This window comes from Centruroides vittatus, unplaced genomic scaffold (assembly GCF_030686945.1).
Source record: "Centruroides vittatus isolate TY-2023 unplaced genomic scaffold, ASM3068694v2 scaffold_654, whole genome shotgun sequence".
In the NCBI taxonomy this organism is placed as follows: domain Eukaryota; kingdom Metazoa; phylum Arthropoda; class Arachnida; order Scorpiones; family Buthidae; genus Centruroides; species Centruroides vittatus.
Genome location: NW_027122714.1, coordinates 731,774 through 743,536, shown reverse-complemented (window position 1 = coordinate 743,536; position 11,763 = coordinate 731,774). Strand labels below are relative to the sequence as shown.

The 11,763-nt window shown below is 33.4% G+C and overlaps 1 protein-coding gene across 1 annotated transcript in view; it reads right to left on the bottom strand.

Annotated features, from left to right (window-relative positions):
- Positions 1–714: 714 nt before the first annotated feature.
- LOC136989542 (uncharacterized) overlaps positions 715–11,763 on the bottom strand; it is a 116,849-nt gene continuing 105,800 nt past the window's right edge. Inside the window, exons 3-4 of the mRNA XM_067287754.1 lie at positions 9,060–9,202; positions 715–3,071 (exon numbers count right to left, since the gene is read on the bottom strand). Of these exons, the coding sequence (XP_067143855.1) occupies positions 2,900–3,071; positions 9,060–9,202 (315 nt within the window). The 3' untranslated portion in view covers positions 715–2,899. The remainder of the gene's footprint in view (positions 3,072–9,059; positions 9,203–11,763) is intronic.

The window sequence follows — 11,763 nt, the reverse complement described above, 5'->3', positions numbered from 1 at the left end:
AATTATTTTTGACGAAGCACCCAATCCAGATGTTCATCTTACCTTAAAGTGTTCATCCTTCTGTCTTCATCATTTAGATTATTAGTTGGCGCAGACAGAAGGGCTTCTTATTTGTTGAACGGTACAAGGAAGCCTTCTTTCGTTAACCAATTAATAATAAGGAGGCCTTAAGTTGTAGCTTCGTAGCGCGAAACTCAATGCACATCCACCACACAGGTGTGTAACTAATGATATCTACTACGCAAGTGTGTCAGATAATGGTACTCACTACGCAAGTGACACACTATGCTGTATGCGTAATGCGTCACTACTGTAGTAGGTATGTAATGAGGATATACCAACTACACAAGTATAACTACAGGAGTGTAGTTGACACACTATGCTCACAGCATAGTGTAATGCCACTTCAGCAAATTACAATAAATTTAAATTAAAGATGGTGAGATCATAAGATGTATCCTAACCTGTAACTCATGTACAATACAGTACATTCCATCCCGTTCATTTTCACCACTCCCATACTACTGAACACTAAAAAACAAACAAAAATGGTTAAAAAAATAATAAATTTAATAAAATAGTTATCTGAAAACATTAGAACACTTTAGAGAAATCCAAAACTTTTGCATTTATTACTTCATTTACACACACACAAATAAAGAAAAAAATAACTGAAAAATACAGAAATATGTAAGAATTGAAAGGTGTAGCATAAATTCCCAACGACTTTAAAGCTTTGTCACAAATAAAAAAAAAAGTATCGTTCTATTTTATACAGTAAACTATCGTTACATGCAATTCTGCTGTAAGAAACCTAACAAGCAGAGGAATTACAGACAGACAGCCGAACGTGCGAAACTCTACGGCCAAGTTTGAGAAGTGATACGATAACCGCTGAAAATTACTGATCCTTAACGAATTACAACAGTTGGATCGTAAATTAATTTTAAAAAATACGATAATAAAACAATTTAAAGATTTCGTTTGCAAACTGAGCACAGTCACACAAGATGAAGATTTAACAATACGAATAAAGTAACATTTAGTGTTTATTCGCTATAATAATAATAATTATTATAAATAATTTAAAAGTAAGAAAAATAATTTATATATATACTTTTTGCCATTCTTACTTTGAATAATATTTTTTTATCAAATAATTTTCTCCTTTATAATTGGTCCCGTTTAAATCGGCAGGCACAGGTTAAACGTACATTAATAAAATATTAAAAATTAAATTAAAAAGTGTCTTTTTTATTTTAAACTTGATTTTTAGACGGAGAGTGAATTGGTTTTTGATTTCTTTTTAAACTTATTTTATTCGCAAGCAATTATTTTTTCCGGGTTGCGCATTATACGACGATACACCGAATACGTCTTTTTGTAAGGTGTTTAAAAAAGAAATATCCGGTGAAACGAATCGAATTTAGTTATTATGACGTAACTTATGAATCAATTTTTGTTGCATTAGGCCTAGTCCTTACGCAATTCTACTTGCACACACGGCAGTAAAACAATGTGTACGTGTTGTTCCTGTATAAAAAAATTTATTTTTTATAGTTTAAATTCGTTTCTCGATTAAAATTCTACCTTAAAAAGCTTTGTAAATATTATAGTTTAGCTTATTATAAGTGCTGTTTACTCATACATTTTTTTTACAGAATGCAGTTTTACTCACTCCGGGGAATTGTAGTAATCAAAGTGACATTCTCCACAGGAATAACGTTGACAAATTCAATTAATGAATCAACTTTCGAGCAAATATGCAATGCTATTCGGTGAATTGGACAATTCGAACCCACATTTTGTTTAAAAATTCCGCGAATTTTCTTACACCCATCTCTTTTCTTCTTTTCCTGCCGTGTTTTTAAGCTATCAAATTGCTTGAGGACTTACTTAAAAATCGTTTTATTTTTAAATTGAACAAAAAAACTGTTAATTGTGTTTAGTGAGAAAAATACGTAACTTAATCACCGTGCTTTAATTTTGATGAATTTTTTTTTCTTTTTAACTTTTCTTTAATAATTTTCGAGTTATTTTTAGAGCTTTTTCAATTTTCTTCGGTCTCCGGTTACACGTTCTCGGATATAAACGGTTAAAGAATCATTTTGCTGATGTAGGCCTATATATTTCCTTTTTCGTGTGTCTCTTTGAGGAATTTTTTACAGACGTGACAAATTTTGGCCCTGTATTAATTTATAAACAGCTGTAAATCATATAAAAAAATTAATAAGTCGAGTTCATAGAACAACCTATTACTTTGCCGCTTGTGTTATTACAGTTTGCGTGTTTATAAACGGTTAAATTGTTCCATTAGTGTCTTATTTTAACAGTTTTAATGCCGTTTTCTTTACGAATGGAATGTCCCGTAATATCCATTAATAAAGTAGTCATAATGAAAAAAATTATACATGCGACCGAAAGTGTTAAAAAGCACGCTAAAGTATAAATCGTAACAACGTGACTGCACGTTAAATACGTAAAGTTACGCATGTTTTTCTAACTAAAAGCTGTAAAAATAATTAATTATATAAAATAATATTTTCGGCACGGTTAAGATAAAACAATTTTGAAGTATACGGTACCGCATACTCATTACATAGGTTCGTACCGTATGCGGTGCACGCATGCACAATGGTTATTTCAGTATAGAAACCGTATAAAATTATACAGAACGATCGATATCGAGTGTACTTCCTCCGACAGTGGACAAAATAAAAAGCCTTCCGCATATATCCACACAGTCGTTTATAGGGATAGACAGATTAATAGAAAGATAGAGAAGTAGTAGACAAAAAACATAGGCACTTGGGTCGGGAACAAGAAGAAAATATACTAGAATAACACCATTTTGTTTTCACATTTTCCTGTGTGGTTTAATGCGGAGTTTACTAAAACGTCAGGCATATTCCGTTTCTGATAAACTCTGTCCTTCTGATAAACTTCTGTCAAAATAATATTCGTCTGATATATCTTCGGATGTCTGTCCCGCTCTCGATATTGATTTCTGGTAACTGAACAGTTGTCTTTCCAGGCTGTAGTTTTCCGTTTGCAGCGCCGATATCTCCCTCCTGGAAAACACCAGAAAAACAAAAAAAGAAAGAAATATGCAGGTATTTTACATTCGTATCGATAGACGTCTTACGTCATCGAATACGTAATTCAGCTCGAGCCTCTTACGTCTGCAGTGATGTCGCCAGTGCTTAGACGTGTCCTGTGTACTGCCATCATTTCCGGTGGATTATCATATAAATAATCGATAAAAATAAAGAAATGCTAGAAATTATTTAATATATTCTCGTGTATACGGAATGCGTAATTAAGTATAAATGTACGGAGCTGTATTGTTGTATTGTTGTCAGCGTTATATTAGAAAATATAACACTGTACAGTATACATTTAGGTAAGAATTATGCGTACATAATTAATAAAATTATAAAATGTGTGTAAATTATTTATATTCTAATCATTATATAATATAAATCGCAAAAATATTATCGATCATTTTTATGATAATCCACCTGAAGTGTTAGCAGTATTGCAGAACACGTCTTAGCACGCGCCACACTACTGAAGACGTAGGAGGGTGGGTGGAGCACAGTTACGTATAATTAATAAAAAAAATATTGTGACATCGTCACAATACCGTGCTGCAACTTATAATCATTCATTTAAAATATACGCTCTCGATTTCTTCCCCTATACATCATACTTTCCCTGATAACAACAGAGTAATGGCGGCTATTTAAATGGAGAAATTTTTGAATTGAAATCACGTGATTTCATTTTTAAAAACTTCCCCAGAAAGGAGTTACGTAGATGACCTGCACGACTCTGTTGTTATCAGGAAAAGTATGATGTACGGGGCAAGACACTGTTAATTTGAGCTATTTTAAATGAAATAAATTAAAAAATATGATTAAAAGTTGTAGCACGGCATTGTGACGATGGTTTTAAACCAAAATTCTGTAATTTCTTGGCTACGTCAGTGCTCATAATCCATAAGTTAGGTACAGTACATCAAACTGTAGTAAAATATTTATGTAAACAACAACCAATTGTGTATGCGGTCTGTACAAATTTTAAATATATTCAAATTCAAAAGGAGGAGAAAAAATAAAATTCTTATCTTTTTGTATAATGCAAATGTAATCGAATGCAATTAAAAAAAGGTAGTCTTGTAGAAGAGAACCTTATGCAAATGACGTAATTAAACGAAACAGGAATGCAAATAAAAATGGTAAAATATATAAAATTAAAACGGTTTTGTGTAACTTTCTCTTATCTTCTTTCCTTCTTTTTCTCCTTCTTAAAAAAAAATTATATAAAATTAAGAGAACAGGGAGAAAAACTGTTTTAATTACTTCTAATATTATACTTAGCCAGGTTTTTCAGTATTATTTACTTGTTTCTTGCTACGTGCAAGTCGCTGTACTCTATTATATTATAATTACTTTTGTGCTCGTGATGAGTACGGAATTATAAAGACCGGTCCGAAAGTCACTTAATCGTGTTTTTGGATATGTTACAACTTTGTCATTTCCGTATTGAACAAATAGATAGTCAGGTAGGGTGGTACAGAAATCAGTTAACTACCGTAAAGATTTAATCGATGTCTTATTCGAATTATTGACTAGATGAGCCCGACGTTGCTCGAGCAAAAAATAAAAACAGCAAAGATCGTACTTCTAACCCTTCTATTATATTATATTATATTATAGTTTTGGATTTATATTTTTACAAAGGTTATCTTACGTAAGAGTTTATGACACCAAGTGCCCAATCTAACACATTTAAAAAATTCTTATAACCTTTATAGTTATATAAATTCGATCAAAAGTAGTCGTTGACCATCCTCTTCCGGGAGGAAGTCAACGAATAATTATTAATACCGGTCTACTACTAATATTTGAAGAGTGGTCCGTGTTAGACGGGTTGTGATGACTTCGCACGTGGTCGAAGTTGCTAACCTTAACGTCCCGAAAGACTTCGTATAAAACTTGTTTAAATAAAAAAATCTTGTAAAAATGCGAGAATAATTGCTTATATATGATAATAGTGTTTATATTTTGGCAACAGGTTGTATAAACTACGTGGGAAGTATGCCCTCCTAAATATTGTTTTTACAGAAAAATTATTGGGCTGCATTTTGGAAAAACTGTAGACCTACATATTCTATCTGTTCGTCTTTAATCTCGAGAAAGGAGTTAGGTAGATGAGAGTCGAGACCAGAAGTGGAAATCGTAAGAAAAAGATGACCAGATTAACTATATATGAACTTTCGAACTGTGTTGGATACATAACCGGCACGGCGCTATTGCTAACAGAAAAAGTATGATGTACTGTACAGGTACAAAACACTACTACACGCAGACAAGTGCCATGTGATTACCGGTAATGGCGTAATGACGCATCTATTTCGCGCTATATCATTGTCAATGAATATAATATACAGTTTTTAAAATAATATCCTTTTTTGTAAAAATTATATTTAACTATTTTGTTACATTTTTTTCGGTAGATGGCGCTACATGTAATACCAGCAATCGAATATAGACAGAAATTAATCGATATATAGAAATCCATTCGATTATTTCGGGGTGGGACACGATCTAAGTTACGACACGATCTAAGTTACAAGTATCGGAACGTAATTGCCGAGTTTCGTAGCAATTGGTCGAATGGTGTAGTAGTGTATAGCGAACAAACAAACAAACATTCTCATATATATATATATAGATTATTTACAAACTTTACCTCCAGCTAATTTTTCCGACGGCTAACCGACTTTTAGGGCATTCATAGATACAGTATATTTTTGTGATGATTAAGCTTAGAGGAAAAATTACTTATTGTGTCATCGTCACAATGCCGGGATGTAATTTTTAATTACATTTTAATTTAGAAGTAAGCTTTTTGTATCTGGTCTCAATTTTCATCTAACTAACACCGTTCTCGAGATTAACAAAGGATAGACTGACGTACAAACGGACGACGGTGGGAATGTATAGGTATTTCTGTTTACCGAGTTTTAATACGAGTAAATCTTAAAAGATTAACAACAGACCGTCCTTACAAAATTATTTAGAATCTACAATTAAAAAGATTAAGAATATGTGGTAAAATAATTTAAGAATTTATTAATATTAGTTTTTACTAGTTTTTTTTTTTACAAAAGTTGTCTGAAAACTGTTTTCCTCCGTTTAAGGAAATAAATATAACTTCCCGAAGCTAAATGTTATGTAAAATTTAACGATTTCGTAGAATCGATTAAATCATGACTGAGATGGCAAATTAATTAGTTTATAATAGAAAATCGATCATATTTGTACACTGATCGATAAGATCAAAATATTCTTATATAAGTGTACTGTATAACATAACTAGTAAAATTATGCTTCCGTAGTAGAATGATTTTCCATAGAGTTTTATCATCATAACAGCGTAACTCCTCTGAATAGGGTTTCATTATCGTAATAGCATAAACCTAGACAGGGATTTGTTATCATAATGGCACCACTCCCCGTAGGGTTTCTCTGTCAAAACAGCGTTACCCTGGATAGGGTTTTGTTTCTTGTCTTAAGGAATTATCGTGTGTAAAACTACTACAAAAGCTACGGCTTAATGCATGTAATATTTTTCCAATCAGCGAAAGCTGAAAATTTCGAAACAAGATTCTTTAAAGATATTCATCTTCGTCTTAAATTCTTAGAATTGCTTCTCTGCAGATTTTAATTCCAAAATGATATTTATTTAGATAGAAAAATGGCGAATTTATTGACTTTTCTACATTTATTAATGATTTTTGCTGTTAAGTAATTAAATAAGTTTTTATAGACGAAATTTTTAATTATCGCAACAAAATATTCAACGTAAGTTACTCTAATACAATTGAAATAAACGAAAACAATAGGACTTATAGGTATGTGCGTAACTCGTATTTGCTTAAAGTTTGCTATTGTTTGCTTTGTAAGCGCTTAAAATTCCGGATTTTCAATATAAGCGGGATTAAGGAGGAAAAGGAAATGTTTTTCAATGGAATATTGTGTTACTCGTTCAATTAAACGAGAGGCAATACGTGGAAATATTTTAGGAACAAGATACGAATCTACACTGGAAAGAAATGTCGATTAACCGTGGAATAAAGCAATTTCCAGGGCAGGAAAAAATTCCAAGATAAATATACGGAATTACGTTTTACTAAAATGCTTTTCGATTCAAATTTCACAGGGGTCGAGTTTTCTTCCCTTTTTCTACTTGTCTGAGCATCGAAGTTTAATTTGGAATGGATTATTTTAAACACGATACAAAACATCCCGAGAGATGTTAATACTTCTTCTCTGAGAAATTAAAATTCGATCCGAGAAAATTATTTTTACAAATTATCTTTCCTGGTAATTTCTTCGGTCTACCTGTTTTTACGCTCGGTTTTAGTAAAAGGAGTCTTTAGTTTTATGTCTTATATGTTGTTTACCAACAAATAAAGTTGTAAGTTGATTTTCCTCAAAAAAAAAAAAAAAAAAAATGCTGTTGTGGCAGTTAATTTACTAAAAATAGACGAGTAGTACCTTGACAATAAACAAAAAGTGTACAATAGGTACGGTACGTACTATTGTACTTTTTGTGACAAACTCTGACAGTACATATACATCCACATATTTTAATAGTGTATATACGAAAAGACAATGTGCTTGAGCAATGCGTAAAAGGATTATTTAAGTTAAACGACCAAAGAGATGTACAAGAGAGAATACAAAGGATTTCTAGAGTGTAAGGAATGATAGCTGCTCTTATGCTGTGTAAATGAACACTGTAAACATATTATTGTGAATAATGTCGTGTGTTGCATAGAACTTGTAATTAAAATAAAATTTAAAAGCACTATACATAATCCGAAACGTTTTAAAGGCTTCAAAAATATAATCTCAATAAACTTTATATTATTTTAAAAAATTACGTGAAAGGAACAATAAAAAAAATACTGTAGACTTTTGTAGAATGAAAATGGAGCCGATGATCATTAATCTACATACGCAAGGAAAATACTTCCGTGTACGGCGATGTCTCGTACTTTGAACGTTCAAGAGTTCAAATGTCGGCTATTTAGGGCATTTAATTACGTTATTTTTACCTTAAATTATGTGTATTCGCTGTTTAACTTTATCGAAATAAGTATTATTTAGGGTCTTAGAACGGATTAATTCACTTTTCATTATTTCTAACCGGGAAAATTGATTGGTACTTCGAACCATTTACAGTTCGAACGTCCTCCTGAAACGAATTAAATTTGAAGTGCCACTGTACTGTACATTACTAAATAGAACATATATTAAAAATTATGTTTATTATTGTAATCTACTTGAAATTTCCGACATTTTTGCAATGAAAAAATCCTGCAACAAGATGCGTAACTTTTCCGGCCAAACTTTAACATTGTGTGTGGCGTCATCTGTTAGGAGATTGTATTTAAAAACCTTTTATTTTATTACTTATTAGAAAACGGCGAAAAGCTTCATTTTGAAGATAGAGATGAGTTTTATAAAAGAAAAATAAATCGCAAATTGCTAATAACGAGTAAAATCATTAAGTGCGACCTCTTTTATCTTCCTACTCTCTGAATTTTTAACCACCAAAGTTTAACATCGCGAATACCCCTAATAACTAAACTTCCCTGCAAAATCTCAGAAACTTTTCACAGACGGCACATGAGTTTCAAAGAGTGTGAACAAAATCGTGCTCCCCACACACACACACACTAACATCAATCGGGGCGGGGACTTTTTTGCATTTCTCGACATTTCTAGTTCCTCCGAGGCCAAAAATGTAAAAATCTCGGTGGCCATTTTATGACCAATCGCTATACTCTCCTCCCGTTACGTATAACAGTCGGAAAAATTTAAAAAAAAAAAAAAAAACAATGCGTGACGTCGCGTGACCCTTTCTTATAATCTTAAATTTCTACCTGGTAACTAACACGATACTAGGTAGACTAACGAGCATCGGTTCCATTGTTATTCATTAATCGGTATACTTATAAAAGATATCCGAACAATACTTACTTCATCTGGTGTCCGTGAACACGGCAAATGTCGTCATACTTGTGATAAATAGCGCTGAATAGCAATAACGATTCCAACCACTCGATATGAACTATCAGGCGATTACTCGTGCCTTCTATATATGTATTTGGCATCTCTCGTATCTAGAATTTAAAAGAAATCACTCTTTAAATTAACATATATAGGCCTATATTTTTCTAAATCTCCGAAGAAAATGTAAAAAAAAGATATAAAGAAGAAGGGAAAAAATACAAGAATAATTTTATTTAGGAAAAGTACTTTTGTGTCGAAACGCTTGGATAAATTTCTCGTATTGTTTCCGTAGTTCTTTAATATCGAATTCTTCAAGTCGACCATACGTAACTAATGGATTCAATTCCGCACAATATCTTTTTGTTCCATACCAAAGCAGGAAATGAAGTCTTGCAAATGATTTTTTCGTTCGAGAGAAGCGAAAGAAAAAATATATCGTCAGATATGGAATTTTGGTTTCGTACGGGCATTTCTGACAGATGTCGATGGGGTGGAATACATCACAGAATATATCGTTTCACTTTTAACATCTATGAACTCCTTTCCTTTACTTCCTTTCTACTTTCTCTGCCGTTGTATATAAAACATGGGAAAGTACCGCGTATTAAATAAAATACGGGAGAGTACTGTGTTGTGTATATAAGAAGGGAAAGTACTGTGTAACCTAGTTTCGAGTTCGTTCCGTCCTGCACGTATGGATGTTAGTTTGTCACGGGAAAGTCGTGTAAAATTTTACCCGCCATGTTTTTTGCAAATCACGTTTTGAAACCCTCTGAACCCCAAAAAAGTCATAAAACGGGAATATATATGTATGTATTCTGTTTGTGTTCGCTTGTGTGTTTTGGCGTTATTTCGTTTAAATAACTCGGGATACCTAGTCTCGAGTTATGAGAGCAGCAACACGAACGTGCTAAGAATATCACGTGGTATAAACTCGTTCATCGAGACCATTTAGTGAACGAATTGTGACACCTGACACTCCCAACACATTCGTTTTGGGAGTGTCACGTGCCACATATCTGATACTCATGTAACTTGCGACTGGGGCTCCAGGTTGGTGTAACGATTAAGAAACGAAATTTAGCACGGTAACTTATACACAAGGGTCATTGATGGTATTAAATTTTGATGATTAAACGTTGAGGGGGGGCAAGTGTCGAATATCTAGAATTGGGTGGGAATTAATTAATGTACTGTACTTTTACTCGTTAATCACATTTACAGTTTTATAAAACAAAAAAGAAATCTTATCTCTACCCTCAAAATTAATCATTTTGCCTTTTTATAATAATAATAATAATAATAATAATAATAACTCTCCTGTGGTCACCACCTGGTCGTGGTGGGAGAGCCCAGTAATTTTACTGATCCATAGGGCAATGCACGCTGGAGCACAAGCTCCTGGTAGGGACACCCATGCCAGTAAGGTCTATGGGGAGAAATGAAGCTAAGAGTGACCACACACCCACATTCTGTGGAGATATATATCATGGTAGTAACCAGATCTAAATGTGATACCGGCTCGGACGTCGCCCGGGTTAACAAGGTCCGCGTTCGTGGGTTAGGCAGAGGCTCACGTTCGAAAAATAGGCCACAGTCTCCCTTCGTTACCGGTGGCGAAAGCAGCACCGGCCCAAGCATGGCTACTGCAATGCCCTCAACAGATGTGAGGAATCAACCCAGCCTTGGTGTTTCTGTGGCAATGCATCCACAGACCACAAAGGCTGGAAAACCACGCCAACGGATGAAATGGACAGTAGAAATGAACGAGTTTATCATCCGTAATTATTACATTATCACAAAACTCGAAACAAACATGACAGCATACAGACAACAACTACACCATAAATTCACACAACAATATCCTCACCTCACTGTTACCGAACAAAGGGTTGTTGATCAAAAAAGAACAATTATACACAACAACCTTATCTCACAAACAACACTTGAACTTATCAAACAACAGGTTGCTGATCAAATACATCAACAGACAGAAACATCTAACATTAATGAAGATCATGTAACCTGTCAGGATAATCCAGCAACAAGCATTGATAATAACACACATACAACAATTACCACTAATGATACTATAGACACTTCCTCATCCATCACTGATAACATAGACTTGGATTTAGTTAATACGCTCTCACTTATATTTCAGGAAACACTCACTAAATATACAGGTACAGATCCCACACAACGACCACGAATACCAAAAATCAACACGTCAAAGGAAGTAGGAAAAACACTAAATTATGTAAACACTCACTTACTACCACACTACATTCATTCAATTTCTACACTCGCAGACATTCATACATTAGTTTATGCTGGGGCAGTCACAGTAGTGACACACCATGGACTGAAAGTACAATCACAGACAAATACACAGAAAACACAATTCTATCACAAGCCTGCCTGGCAGAGAAGAATAGAAACACAAATAAATGACATTAGACAGCAATTAGGCAGGCTAACACAATACACTAAAAACAACATAACACCCAAATTAAGGAAACAGCTCAAAAACATTTTCAAGAAAATAAAAACACACACAAAACATGAACATCACAACACACGCATTACAGAATACATTGATACACTAAAACAAAAACTTGCTGCCAAAGCACGTAGACTCAAACGATACAAAACATGTACACTACGAAAA